General features: G+C 38.7%; 1 protein-coding gene across 1 annotated transcript; it reads left to right on the top strand.

The window, feature by feature from the left end:
* Positions 1-9629: 9629 nt before the first annotated feature.
* On the top strand, positions 9630-15883 carry dhcr7 (7-dehydrocholesterol reductase). Its single transcript, XM_063881722.1, has 8 exons — positions 9630-9726; positions 10541-10649; positions 11613-11835; positions 11962-12052; positions 12544-12757; positions 13055-13259; positions 13534-13665; positions 14439-15883. The coding sequence occupies exons 2-8, from the start codon at positions 10543-10545 to the stop codon at positions 14901-14903; spliced, it is 1437 nt and encodes a 478-aa protein (XP_063737792.1). The 5' UTR covers positions 9630-9726; positions 10541-10542; the 3' UTR covers positions 14904-15883.
* The last annotated feature ends 252 nt before the right edge of the window (positions 15884-16135 follow it).

Genomic DNA, 16135 nt, shown 5'->3' with positions numbered 1-16135 from the left:
GCGGAGGGCTGGAGGCTCGAGAGAGAGAGAGAGATAGAGAGATACAGAGACCAATGACGAGAGTGAGAGAAAGCGCTGCGATTTAAAAAAAACCAAAACAAGATGGCTAGTGGAAGTGATGGCACGGAGACGGACTCCGATTCTCCTCACGAACATTTAAAACAATTTTACACTCTTGCAAACCAAGACCCCGACGGCAAAACTCTTTCCTTCCTGTGTAAGATGTGTCCACCTGCGCAGCAAAAACAAGTTAGGACATCGACAACATCCTTCTCGAATTTGAAACGGCACATTGAATTAAAACATCCATCCAGTGTGAATGCAATTCAAGAGTTTTGCTCATTTCATACACACACATAGGTATATATAATATCATATATATCAAATAATATATTCATATTTCATATTATATATTCTTTATTTAATTGAATGCTAGTAGATTTCATTGCACTAAGTATAGAACTGGTCTATCTTGTCTGTATTGCTACAAGTTTCAGCACCTGTTAAGAAACCCACAATAGCAGTGTTATGAGCAAATGTCTACAATGAACAGTTTCAAAGAACGTATAGTGATTTCTAGCTCGTAGTGTGAAAAAAAGTATTTATTTGAATATCTCACGAAAAAAGTGAAATGAACTGAACTTTGAACTAGTTCAGAATTAAAATTGTGAACTTTGAACGTGAACTGTTCACTTTGAGCATGTATGAACTGAACTTGAACTAGTTCAGAAAAGCTGTGAACTGGCACAACACTGCTGCTATGTTACTTATTTTGAACCCAAATGTGATGTAGTTCCTAAGCAACCCTGGTTAAAGCCAACATAACTGTAAATTAAACTAAAGGGAACTGCGACCTATCATACATTTTGGTACGCATCTTCTTGCCCTGAAGGAGGACACTGGCATTGAACACAGACATAGTTCTGATGACATTGGAAACCGGTTATATAATTATTGCTCAAAAAATCCAGCAGCAGTATACAATTACACAATTACAATTAGCTCCACATTTACCAGCTAGGATAAACACATTATTGGATCAATTGTCATACATTAGGAATTTAATATGTCAGAACCAGAATTATTTTTTTGTCCCACAGAGGGAGTATGATTCTGAAATCGGCTTTTGTGCATTATGGGCATTTTAAGTACATTTTGATACCAATACTTGTGTAGATTTTGAATGTAGGACTTTTGCTTGTAACACTCTGGTATTTCTACTTTTGCTTAATATTTGAGGACTCCTTCCACCACTGCAACTGCGAAGGGTATTATATTCTTACATTAACGCACCATAGATATCATCTTACTTCCTCTCTCCCTTCTTTCTCTTTTGCTTTTCTCCCCATCGTTTCGGGAGTCCTTTCCTCACAGTGTGCTGAGTAAGTCTCCGTGTCTGTCAAGTGTCATAGCAGACAACACGAAGAGATAAACGGAGAGGAGAGGACAGATCAGGAAACAGACTGAAAAGCTGAAGAAAAGCAGAGTGGGAGGTTGAAATAGAAAAAGGGAGATTAAGGAGGAAGAGGAGTGAAGGAGAAACCCCAATTTTTAGTACCCCTTTTGCACCCCTCCTCCTCCTCCTCCTCTTCCTCTGTATGGCGGAGCAGAATGTAGGTCTGTGCTCGCCTACAGCCATCAGCAACAATCAGTTCTGCCCCAGTTACTGACGCATCTCACAGACTAAACATACACACACTCACATACGTCACAATATGCAGTGATACACACACAGATGCACATAGAAACAGACACGCTTACAATATACTGGCAGAAACACACACACACACACACACACACACACACACACACACACACACACACACACACACACACACACACACACAGAGCAGTCTCAGAGGAACACACACACTGGCATACAGAGGCTTGATCTGCAACACGCCAAAGCAGTCTGCCTCCAATGCATTTGATGATGTATCTCAATGGTAATTTTAATAAAAAAATGTATTCTGAAAACAATATTTTTAGATTGCAGCTGTCACAGCCAACATACTGTGTGTATGTCTTCAATTTGGTACCATTTAGTAGCAATAAAGGAAAAAGACCCACCACGGCTGGTTAATATCAGCTGACATATTTATTATTGGTTGTCCTGAGTGTCACATCAGCAGCTTTATTTAGTTTTGATATGCTGGTTCAAGGTAGCTTAAACAATCCTTGTACACACACAATAAACACTGCCTGGCCAAAAAAAGGTCACACACTAATATTGGTTGGACCGCCTTTAGCTTTGATTACCGCACACATTCGCTGTGGCATCGTCTCCACAATCTCCTGCAATGTCACAACATTTATTTCTGTCTTGCATTCATTTTTCGCCAAGATCTTGTATTGATGACGGGAGATTCGGACCACTGCCCAAAGTCTTCTACAGCACATCCCAAAGATTCTCAATTGGGTTCAGGTCTGGACTCTGTGGTGGCCAATCCATGTGTAAAAATGATGCCTCATGCTCCCTGAACCACTCTTTCACAATTTGAGCCCGATGGATCCTGGCATTGTCATCTTGGAACATGCCCGTGCCATCAGAGAAGAAAAATTCCATTGATGGAATAACCTGGTCCTTCAGTATATTCAGGTAGTCAGCTGACCTCATTCTTTGGGCACATTACGTTGCTGAACCTAGACCAGAGCAGCTACAGCAACCCCAGGTCATAGTACTGCCCCCCACAGGCTTGTGACCTTTTTTTTGGCCGGGCAGTGTATTATCACCTTTGTTAGCCAGAATGGGATTATTACATTTCAAGCAGTAACTGAGCAATGCTATTGTTTATTTGGAGTGGTGTTTGTGTCTTAATAATAATATACTCCTTTGTTTAAGCTCTATTTTTGGTATCCACCGTCTCCTGAAGGAAAAATCTGTTAAATGATGAGATGTTCTCAAGCTAGTTTTCATCCAGGTTTCCAAAACAAAGTATCACAAATTATAACCACAATTTAACCAAAAATGCTTGTGAATGCTTCTTTGTCCGGTTAGGGTTAGGCTCAGAAAAGTCATTCCTAGAGGATAACTTTTTGATCTGCCAAAGTCTTGTGAAACAGTAAAGGTAAGGCATTGATTTTGAACGGTTAAGATCATTTGGATTGAAGGTTGTTTGGCAGCAAGAGTTCTGCTGTCTTTCAAATGCTCAAGCAACATTTAGTAGATGTTATTATTATTTATTTGAATGGTTGTTGGAGTCCACCTTAAACATGGGTCCAATATAATTTCTCCAATATACATTCTCCACTGTTATGCTTGGTCTGGTCATTTATCCGGTTAGGGTTAGGGTAAGGTTTGGGACCGGGGCTAGAGTCTGAAAAGACAGTCATGTCCCTGACTCATGTTGAAGTACGGCATTGATTTTGAATGGTTAAGATTGCTGTAATGGAAAGGTTGTTGGGCAGCCAGGATTGTGAGGGTTCTGCTCTTTCAAATGTTCCATGTTATAATGACTGTAAATGACATAAAAAAGTGCCTAATTTAAGATATAATTCCTTTCATGATAAGTTAAATAAATGAGTACTTTGTTTCATGTTATATCAAAGTAGTTGAAGTGTAGCATGGTTTAGTAGGCAGTTTGTGTTATATGTTTGCAAGTGGATCACGACTGTGAGTTTCTGTGGTTTTGGTGCCTCGGAACCAATGTTTGTTCGTTGTGTGTTGGTACTGCGCTTTATGGGACGTACTGTGAAACACAACGTGGGCAGACGTCGTTATCAAAGCTGCTTCAGTATTGTTGTAAGGTATCAGCAGAAGAAGACATTTTAAGAATCTCCTTTCATGACAAGCGCCCAACAAGGTATTGTTTATGTGTACGCCATGTCTTATTTTCTTGTTTATATTTGTATTTGTAGCAAACTATGCTAACGTTTGGGCTATGTATGTATGTATGTATGTATGTATGTATGTATGTATGTATGTATGTATGTATGTATGTATGTATGTATGTATGTATGTATGTATGTATGTATGTATGTATGTATGTATGTATGTATGTATGTATGTATGTATGTATGTATGTATCTTGTTTGTTACTGTAGTTCTCATGGCGTAACGGAAGAGGGAGGATGATTAAGGCCACAATGACTTCAGAGAAAATGTTCCTTAACAATTTTCAGCTTTTCTGCTTATCTTTATCTAACAATAAATGTTATAAAAGCTGAACCTGCTTCACAATAAAAGTCTGGAATGGTTAACTAGCAGTCAAATAAAGTGTCATGGATTAAAACACACACAGACTTTGTTACTAATAGTGTTGCTTTATTGTTGATATGTTTCTTCAAGAGTAGAGAACATTGCATTAATGATAGCAGAAATGGTAAACCTAACAGTATAGTGGTTTCAGAGTGTCAGGAAATATCTCTTATTTAATAGACTTTTGGCAGAATCTACTTAACCATGTACTTTCTAATTATCTCAATGCTCCAGGCATATGAAACAGTCTGTTGGTTCAATTATTGTTGTCCTATCTGTTCATGAGAGTGCCCCAAAGGCCCAAGTGCCTGTTATGCATACAGTCCATTCATGACATTAAAAGTAACTACACTACGGAAGGTGATCTCACGTGGGGTTGAGTGCTTTTACTCATTCACAAAACTAGGAAATGAGCTCATCACTGCTTCCAGGTCCCTTCTAGCACAAGGGCAAAGGATACATGTAGTCTGCCTTAAACTCTTGACCTTTAAATTCACAAAAAAGCATAATACAGTTCAAGACGGAGATGTTAAAATCTCCGTCTTTAATGTGGGATTGACTGCTGTAATAGGAAATGCAACATGCCGAGGGCATACTGTTTGCTTAGTTTCACTGTTAATCAATCAAAAAGTGACCTGTGTTGTATTCTGTAAAAGTAAAATGAATTTGATGTGATGTAACATTTATTTAAAGGAGCATTAACGATGCATTTTTGTAAATAGCAAATATCAATTTCTTATGACATGATCTGGTTGTTCTTGTTCAAACTGACGTACAGTGGGGAGAACAAGTATTTGATACACTGCCGATTTTGCAGGTTTTCCCACTTACAAAACATGTAGAAGTCTGTAATTTTTATCATAGGTACACTTCAACTGTGAGTGACGGAATCTAAAACAAAAATCCAGAAAATCACATTGTATGATTTTAAAGTAATTAGTTTGCATTTTATTGCATGTTAAAAACACCGGCTGAGCGGCTCACGCTCTTCTGAGGCAGACAATTGCTGAAAAGTAAACAGTCAAGCAATTAAAAAGAGATGGATGCTGTGTTTAAGCAAAAAACACCATCCTATACAGTCCAAACTGAAGTAGCAGCCCCAACCGACTGATGAAGAGTAGTGTTGTCAATGGAAAACAATTCATACATGTAAAATGATAAAATTGGAAACGTTAGGGTTGCTTTAGATTCAGTGTTTCCAATGTTCAGAACAATTTATTTCAACTCTATTAAAATATTGTCTTTCACTACAAGGTGGTGGGCAGAGTGTAAAGAGAGTGAAATTGCTGGTGTGTTTTGTTTGTGTGGTTACCTCCTCTGCTTGCCTGTGTTGATTCTGGATACGTCTCATGCCGCTGTAATCTCATTGGTTGTGCATCAAAAGGTCAGCACAGAGCTGTTTACCATGGATCATGTGAAGGTAGCTTTAAACTACGTATTATAACCTTCACGTTGCCCCATATGAGAAAACCTTTTTGGAAAAATATATTTTCTGATAAAGGTGTAACTGATAACGCTCAAACTGACGATACATGCGGGTGAGAAAAAGGGTTCGGGAGATCATAGGTGAGGGATGTGAAGATGGGGGCATTGATGTCACAACAGAAGGGGGAGGAAGGACAATAAACAGCAATATTGCAACACAGCCTCAGAGGCTTGACAATGTTTATGTTTGGGCAGCAGAAAGGTGATTTTTTTTATTTATGTGGAACTATGGAGACGTTTTTCTTTGTCATATGACAATGCTGATGGTGAGTCTAACTAAGCAGGAGAGGGGGGTGGACATTCACATGAGGACAGGAGAGAGGATCTGCTCTCATTCATTTTTCACTTTCATTTATAGTAAATTATTTAAGAGCCGTATTGCCCTGCGTCTCTGATACAGCAAGGTCCTCGTATTCATAAGACACTAACACACCAACAAAGGGACACACACACACACAGACACACACACACACACACACACACACACACACAAATATGCACATCCATGGTGATACATGAATACACAATATTCATAAATTCTGAATATTGTACGCACATACATACACGGCTATGCATACAGACACACGTGCACTATCCCAGGGGAGTTGATTAGAGCAAGATTTGCCAGGCAACCTGCCCTCCCTCCCACAAATGTGCTATGCAAACACACAGACACACACACACACACACACAGCTGCGGAAAAAATGAAGAAACCACTCCAATTTTTTCTTAAATCTTTATCTCTACATGTATGGCAACCATTCCATTGTCTTTTGAATTCCAACACAAAGAAAAATTGTCAGTAGTTTGTAGAATACAATAAAAAAAATACCTATAAATAATAAAACAAGAGAAACTGATAATGATGAAGTGATCTCTTAATTTTTTCCAGGGCTGTATACATACTCAGACACACAAACAGACAAAGCATTCTTCCATGTTTTCCTACAGATTAAATTAAGTTTATAATAAATAAAAGATAAACAATAAAAAAATAGATTTCAAAATGTCAATGTTAAAATGTCTTAAAATGTCTTTTTTTTTTTCTAAACACAAGAGGTTATTGTATGACATTATATATCATTTATTTTACAATATATACAGTGGTGTATTAGAATTGCACAGTTGAAAATGGTTTGTCTGCTGAAGGTAAAGTAAGACCTACTGCATGTCTACTAACTCAGAGTCATAAAGATTATCACACGGACAGGTTTTTCATCAATAATTCTGACATATTGCATACTGGGATCAATATGAAAGAGCTTTCTGAGAGCAGACTGGTGCATTTTTACAGCAAATTTCATAAGGTAAAAAAAAAGATACCAGCAGCAGAAAATCTCTTCTTTGTCTCAGACACATTGTGAAGCGGTGATGTCTGCTGCTTGGCCCAGATACATCACACTGTCTGGATACAGCATAGCAACAACTGATCAAAGAGTAGAGAAGTGAGGAAGGAGAGCAGGGAGACTAAAGTCTGCAGAAACAAACAGAGTGAACTGCAACATAACAAACACACACTGCAAGAAAAGAGTAGGAGTACCAGACGTAGAAGAATGGTTCAAAGATCAGTTAGAGAAAGACTGAGGTCATTTAATGATGCAAAAGCTCTTCTACAGGAAACCAGTAGACCTGGAGAAGAACCAAATCAGGATAATCAGAAATATTCCGAACATTATGAAAATAAAGCAGTTTGGAAACCGTCCAAAGAGCACACGGCTAGATTTCTAAGCAGCAGGGTCAGAGTCCTGAAGCGTTTCAGAGGGAGTGTGTTTGGTGCAGATTACATGCAGGGGATAATATGATGGTGGAATGTCTAACGTGGCACAAAAACCCACAAGTAATGAGACAGGAATTTATCCCTACTCCCAATATAAGAGCCATGAGTGCGGAGAAAATACCCCTAATCAACTGTTCACATTTCAACACATTCCTAAAGTGGATATAAAAATACACAGCATTCTCTTCCCCACTAGTTTTGTTTTCCTCGAGACTAAGATATGATTTAACATTAAAACATTGAGTCTGTAAAGTTATTTTTGGTATTTTGTAGGCTTGGCCCGACAATTTAGAATCTTACTACTGGACATGGTTCCCACTGACTTTCACACAGTCTGGACAGAAATCAGACCAGAAATATCAGAACATAGGGCATAGATGGAGTTTTGTCAGAGCATCAGCTTGTCCATATACAGGTTGGGAAGGTCCCTCTGTATTCTGTTACAATTACTAGTTACATGTTAAACAATAGAACCAGTGTCTCATAATTGAAATAATTTAACCGTATGGCTTCCCATTACTTCTCGACTACATCCAAATCAAATATGAAAATAAATATGACAGAAAGTCAATTGTAATAACATGTTTTTTTACTTAAGTGTATTGTACTAGAAAACAGAACAATGTAACCTGAGAAAAGATTACATTTTGTATGGAAATGTCTCTGCTTAGTGCTTTTTAAAGAAAAACCTGCCTTTTTTTAGGCTTATTGATGTAGTAGTCAACAGACCAACATGAGCACATACAGTTTACAAATAAAAAATAAAATGTGTGATGCTGCTAGTAATCCCAATTTTTCAAAATGTACTAGTAATCTGATAATGTCTTGTTTTTTTACGTTCCTCTAAGTTCCTCATTTTTTTGTATGCTGATTACTCTACGTAATTGTGTTACTTGAAATTCAACATAACTCCCCAAGCCTATCCATGGCATCCTCACATCTCAGTGGCAATAAAGATACAGCTATGAGTCACTTCCTGCAAACAATCTACCAGCAGAATGCCAAACTCCTACATAAAGACAACTCCTGTTCATTGAATGCCTAATGCAGCAGTATGTTTCACATCTAGTTTAGTTTGATTTAAGAGGCTGAAATTTAGATATACAATTCAACTGCATTTCTCCTCATAAGGGCATTTAGTAGTGGTGGTGGTGTTTGTGGTGGTGCGTATAAGCAGTGGTAAAATGTAACAGCTGAATGCCGCTCTCTAGTGGTTGGTTTATGTTCATGCAACTGGAAAATCCCGCATTACTGTCATCTTAAGTGCTAAACAATTAAAGTATAGACCCAAGAACACTTGACACAAAATGTATCGGTAACCATTGCATCTGGCAAGAAAAAATGAATGCAAAAAATAAAGTTAATTGTCAAGGAGAACAATTGGCAGTAACTGCCCACTGCATGAAAAATAAAATATGACTTTAATTTAATACAGGTCTCACAAGTGGCAGTTATCCTCCGACGTCTCCAAGTGCCACGTTTTGTGACCAAACTGACCTTTTCTAGGCTCTCTGTTCGGGTTGTAGTTATTTAGTGTTCAGGTCTCTGTATTGATGTGATTGTATGTTTTCTAATATTGATTTAAATGAACAGAAACACCATATATTTACGTATATGTATGAAAGTACTAAAGAGACTAAACCATGATACAATATAATTGTTTAACTGCGATTAAAGTGAGTGTTGTATAACTAAATATATGTTTTGACATGCCTCTGTTCAAGACTATACATCATCTGGGTACTCAGTAGGCTATTAAAATGTGACATTTTTTATTTATTTTTTTATTAGATTGTGAGTTTTGCTTTTAAAAAAGGCATTTTAGTTCTTTTTTTTTTCTAATTATTTTTTTCCCTGTATAATGTTGCTGATTTATAGTTCATTGCTGTGCTTTTGAACGCTATAATTCAAGGAGAAACTGTATTAAGTTGTCTTTTTGATTTAGTATAGGTTCGAGGGTTCCAAAGGACAGCGTTTGGTAAAGATATGACAGCTATTTCATAATGTTTCCATTTTCATTGTTTACTAAACCATTCCACCACTGGTGTCTTTGTCAGGAGCTGGTGGCTCCAGTTAGTATTGCCCAATCAGAGTCCACCTCACTTTCCAGGCCCGCCTTTGAACGGATATCATTGGTTGAATTTTAATAACTAGTGGTCTTATGGGCGGAGCCTTCAGCCTTACGGTGAGTTTTGTTCCAGCGGTTACATGATAGCCTGCACCTGGAAGAGCAGCCTGTCTCCTCCGCTGTCGGCCTGTCTACCGGTGAGTGAGCTACGGTACATTAGTGCATCTCTAACCGGATTTTTAACATAGTACATCTTGTGTGTAACGTACTGCATTAATATTACCTCTGTGTTTATTTAAATAGCACCGTTAAGGTACAAATACTGAGCGTTAACTCCATTCATTTCCGCTAAATGTGTCAGAGAAGGGGCACGTGCAAAAGATAACTTGCCAGAATGCATCTTATTTCACAAACAAAAAAAGGTAAAAGGTTGTGTTTGTTATGTCGTTATGAAACGCTGGGTTGCCCCCTCCCTCTTCCCACTTGCCTGTGAGACAAGCTGCTGATATTCATGCTAAGACGGACATGTTGGACAAACAGAAAGGCATGGAGTCTTTACATCCAACACATGCTATTAATATTGTTTCTGTACGTGTATGTATGGCATAAATGAAGTACATGCATCATTACCGTTGCTCAAGTTGGTGTGTGTGTGTCCAGAGAACAGCTAGCTTTATTTATTGACCTCCACTTTATTGTTATGCCACATCTCCATGGACATGAACTTTAATTCCCAATTACCTCATTATCTGTTAATGTTTGGCTTATGGAACGTGTTGTTTGTCCTGCCTTGGCATGTTCACATTATAACACTTCTTAAAAGAGTACAGACAAAAAGGCAAATGATTTGTGAAATATATAGAATAGGATATTTTGTCCCCTTGTCATTGGTGTCATTACCTCTTGATTTTTGGTGGTGAATGCAAGTGTATGGTCTTCAAAGGACTGAAGTACAAAGTACAACATGTCCCTGGATTTCTGATTCTAACCTGATAACCTGATCTTCCCCAGGAATGAAAAGTGCCGTGGCCATGGAAGCCACCAGGAGAAGAGCCCAGCACGGTGCCAATGGGAAGTCCAGTGAAGAGGAGGGGCAGCCTGCACAGTGGGGGAGAGCATGGTGAGATGATGTTATATCACAGGTCCCAATAGGCGATTTTGTTATCTAATTTACTTTATCACAAGTTTACGTGGCTCAGGAGGTGGAGATTCGTCCTCCATTGGAAGGTTGTTGGTTTGATCTCCAACCCCTGCTGTCAACATGTTGATGTGTCCTTGGGCAAGATACTTAACCAGTCCAATGGCATGGCCAACGGTGTGTGAGTGTGTTAGTCTCGCTGAGCAGGTGGCCCCTTGCATGGCAGCCTCTGTCTCTTTACGAATGTGTGTGAATGCTGCTTTGTAAAGGTAAAGCCACTATATGGGGTTGGAAAGATTGGAAAACGCAATATAAATGCACTCCATATACCATTTAAACTAGGTCGAAAAATGTATTAAGCTGTATTGAAATTGCAATTTGTCCTACTGCAGTTTTTCATCAAAAGAAACCTACTTTTTTAACTCCTATGTTTCATTCTTGTGAAACATAGTGGTTTTAGAGGGCAAAGGCAACCTTGCAATATAGTGTAATAGTATTTAAGACGTCAATATTGTACAAAAAGTCTTCATGTTTGTTTGTTTCTTGTTATTGTTTCAAAAATAGACACTATTAAGTACAATCATTTAACCTTACTGACATCCAAATCATCTTCAAGTACAATATAGTATGTTCAAAAATAAAAATACAGAGGCAAGTGAATTGTCCCAAGTTGACGGAGACTCAAATCAAATTTGTCCCACACTTTTTTTAAATGTACGATATTTGGAATAAATATAGATTTCAAGCAAATTAAAATGCTGAAAAGTCCAAACTAAAGATACATTATCATGCATAAGGAGGAAATCATTATTATTGTTGTTTTGATGTTGTGGTCTAATCTTCCAACACTAAATTTGACTTTTTCTGGTAATACATGAAACCATACAATCGGTTTGGTGTCCCAGCCCAAATTTTAATCTGTGTTCACATGTGATTCATCTTCAGGGAGGTGGACTGGTTTTCCCTGAGCAGCGTGATAGGCCTCCTCTGCTTTGCCCCTTTTATTGTCTTCTACTTTGTGATGGCCTGTGATCAGTACCAGTGCTCCGTCAGCCAGCCTCTAATCGAGTTATACCAAGGAGAGACCACCCTGCTCTCCATCTGGTCCCGAGCACCCTCCTTCACCTGGTCAGCTGCAAAGATATACGCCATCTGGGTGTCTTTCCAGGTGAGAAAAAGAAGCAGAGCAATGTGGGCGGGAGGTGCGACTTGCAGAATGCGTCCATTCCAGCTCTTGCTTAACAGGGACGAATATTGGCATGTGTTGAAACAGGGTGTGTGTGTTTCTCCCTAGGTGTTCCTGTATATGTGTGTTCCTGACATTACACACAAGTTTATTCCTGGCTATGTCGGTGGAGTGCAGGACGGAGCACGAACCCCTGCTGGTAATTACTTACCCATACATATAAGTCTACGGCTACTTACTAAATAAATTAATATTTTAAAGCAGAATATTTATTTACTCAATTTTATTCATTTAAATGTGATGCTTCCGCTAAGAAAAAAATAGTCCATTATAGACTGCATGCTCTCCACAATAATAAGAAGGAATAATCAAAAAGTATTCCGCAGAATATTCAGAAGAAGGAAAACCAGTTTGTTTTTGGGGCCTCAGCTGATGTTACATTGACCGGACTTCTTTCTGCGGATTGATATGACTGCACATAGTCCCTTGATCAAAGCGCAATTAGCAGCGGTCTGTTATCGAAAAAGAGCAGACATGCTGATTGTCCAAATTGACCATCAGAATTGAGTATTCAATTAAGCTATATAATAAAATGTGTTTAAATCAGCTTTTAATTTAGGAGTGATTGATACAGATGTGTAACAAAACATCAAAATGGTTTGTTAAAATCAAATCTCCTGTGTTTTTAAGGCTTGATTAACAAGTATGAGGTGAACGGGCTGCAGTGCTGGCTGATCACTCATGCTTTGTGGTACGCCAACGCCCAATACTTCCACTGGTTTTCCCCCACCATCATCTTTGACAACTGGATCCCTATGATGTGGTGTGCTAACATACTGGGCTACGCCGTGTCCACCTTTGCTTTCACAAAGGCCTACCTTTTCCCCACGTGCGCTGAAGACTGGTGAGTACTGATCAAATTCAAGGTTTATTTAAAAACCATAACATGCATGCGTCTCAGGTGGCTTTGCAGTTTGTACAGATCAACAAACCGTAAAAAATGTAATAATAGTACAACATAGAAAATCCAACTGACAAAATAATAATGAAAAAAACAATTAAAGGGAATAATAATTAGTACAATAAATATAGCACCCAGGGGATGTTCAAAGTCATAGCTGGCCTTAAAATTCTACATTTGCTACAATTGTTTTCAATATGTTCACAGTACTTATCAAGTTTTTTCTTGGTGATTCCGCAGCAAGTTCACAGGGAACATCTTCTACAACTACATGATGGGCATCGAGTTCAACCCACGCATCGGGAAGTGGTTCGACTTCAAGCTTTTCTTCAACGGCCGGCCCGGCATCGTAGCCTGGACTCTGATCAATCTGTCCTATATGGCCAAGCAGCAAGAACTGTACGGCCACGTCACAAACTCCATGATCCTGGTCAACGTGCTGCAGGTAAGCAGGAATACCAATTCTGTTTATGACCCTGAGGAAATCTGTGGAAGCAGACAACTGCTAAATGGAATCAAACAAAGATATCAGAATATGAAATAGTTTATTCATCCCAAACTGGGAAATGTTTTCGTAACAGTGGGAAAAACTCAACTTCTTTGACCTGTGTTGTCATGTGTGTTTATCCTTAAGAATGAAGTTCTTGACTTCTAGACTTCAAGCTACAGCTTGAGTCCTCTAAGTAATAGCAAGTTGTGTCTTTTTTGTGTTCTTGTAGGCCATCTATGTGTTGGATTTCTTCTGGAATGAAGCTTGGTACCTGAAGACTATTGATATCTGCCACGACCACTTTGGATGGTATCTGGGTTGGGGAGACTGTGTGTGGCTGCCATACCTGTACACACTGCAGGTAACAAACACACAGTAACAATTATGTCATGAATATGAAATGCCTGGTCCTTTTTAGTGGCATCATGTGTATACACCTGTTGTTTTAGTTGTGTGTGTTTTTAAAAAGAAAGCAGAGCTCCCCTAACACACATACCTATATATGTTTTTACCACACCATGAGGACTGATGATTGAGGGCAAACCTAATGGGATCCCCCCTTTGTAAAAGATCAAGAGACATGATTTTAACTGCTAAATTCATTAGAACCGATGTGAACATGATAATCACTTATTTTTACATAAACAATGCATAAAAAATATAGGGTTGCCCATACAATACACACTGTACAGTAATACAAGTTAGTTCTTAATAACATTACATAACAATTGCAGCTATAAATTGCACAAATCAAATATTAATTGCTGTAAAACATTAATCCTAATATTTATATTACATTTTCTTTCATACAGGGCATATTAGTTGTTAAGATACAGTAAAAATAATATCTATTTGAATGAATGTGTTGCATGGAAGGTTTTTTTCCAGCCCAGGCTGCAGCCAACCTGTTATTACTTAACCGGTACACCAGGGGGCACAAGTAGAGTTAAAAGTCAAATACAAGACTTCTGTACTAATTTGTATTGAATTATATTAAATGCTGTGTCCAAATGCCATCATATATCAAATACTTGTCATTCGACCAATCATTACTGTAAGTTTTGCCGTCAAATTCAGCTCTGCAATCTATGAAAGCACCAGTAAGTGTACATTAATTTGATAAATGCTCTGCAGGGTCTGTATCTGGTGTACCATCCGGTGCAGCTTTCCACCGTCCACGCCCTCTGCGTGCTGTCGCTCGGCCTCGTTGGGTATTACATTTTCCGCTCCACCAACCACCAGAAGGATCTGTTCCGCCGCACAGAGGGCTCCTGCTCAATCTGGGGCAGGAAGCCAACGTACATCGAATGCTCGTACAGCTCCAGTGACGGCGGCGTCCACCGCAGCAAACTCATGACCTCAGGTTTCTGGGGGGTGGCCCGGCACCTCAACTACACCGGGGACCTGATGGGCTCCCTGGCTTACTGTGCCGCATGCGGCTTCGGACACATCCTTCCGTACTTCTACATCGTTTACATGACCATCCTGCTGGTGCACCGCTGTGTGCGAGACGAGCACCGCTGCAGCAGCAAGTACGGAAAGGACTGGAAGCGCTACACTGATGCTGTGCCGCGCCGACTCATTCCTGGGGTGTTTTAAATAGGGGGAACAAAAGGGGAGGTTGGACAGGGAGGGGTAGGGGTTACATAGATACACACATGGAAATTAGATTGTGTTGTGCGTTTTATACATGTCTAGAATACAACATACTGAACATTTTACACTACATTTTGTACATTCTGAATCGGCACGTTTTTAAATAAGAGCTGCAAACGCACGTTCCAAATATGCTCGTACAAAATTGAAATGCTCTATTTTTCTGCCTCTTCAAGGCAGTTTGATACACCAGTATGCTGCTTCCGTCATGATGTGATCATTTAACATACTTCAAAAACATTTCAATAACAATACAATATATTTTTGGAGCTAGTAAGACCCAGCACATCTTAAACCACCCAAAGCCAACATCAGGAAGAGAATGAGTCAGTTCTCTAAAACACATACCATTCCGTGACATTCCCATAATGCACTTTGCCATTTTGATAATCATTTATCAAAACATAATGGCTGATTATGCTTTCTCAAATAGAGAATTTGAAGTTTCTCTGTTTTATTTCTTTAGGAGTTCAAAACCTTTTTATTGTCCGTTGCTCTTCATAATCAATGATGATGATTTACTTAGCTCAGGTAGCTACCACGGGGGCTTTTTTCTCTCCAAGTAATTTCAAATGAAAACGGATATATTTATTCATCAATATAGACAATAATATTGTGTTGCTGCTGAAGGGATTAATGGAAAAATGGGATTAATGGTTTCTCTGGCCTGCCTCAGAAAGTTTTGTGTAACAGTTGTCAGATTGCAACATTTACGCTAGGTTGGGTAAAAGCATGTTTTAGCTCATCCTGTGATAATTTAAATGGTTTTGTGTGTGTCAAAACATCATATGTCTGCTGTTTGTTGTTATTTCCTTATGCCAGCAGCACTGCCTTTCCAAAAACGACAGAATTAACTTCAAAAAGTTGATATTTGGTTGATATATATTCTGTTTGAATATAAACAAATAAAAAAGTATTCAATATGTATGTGTGGGTATGAATGTCAAATTGGGAAATATAACAAACAAAACATCCACAAATATAGGTTATATTGGCCCCCAGCATGTTGTTTTAGATTTCTAACACTAGGGGGTATCAGATGACAGCTAACCCAAGTGGTCAGTTACATGTAAAGAGACTTGGTGTAGGTTTACCTAAAAACATACAAACATCTTAGAAAATACACGATATGCTCCCCTCACCAGCCATTTGAAGCTTTTAAATATGTTTTTGTC

This window comes from Eleginops maclovinus, chromosome 4 (assembly GCF_036324505.1).
Source record: "Eleginops maclovinus isolate JMC-PN-2008 ecotype Puerto Natales chromosome 4, JC_Emac_rtc_rv5, whole genome shotgun sequence".
Lineage (NCBI taxonomy): Eukaryota > Metazoa > Chordata > Actinopteri > Perciformes > Eleginopidae > Eleginops > Eleginops maclovinus.
The sequence above is the reverse complement of the archived record's forward strand: the minus strand, read 5'-3'. Positions and strand labels throughout refer to the sequence as shown.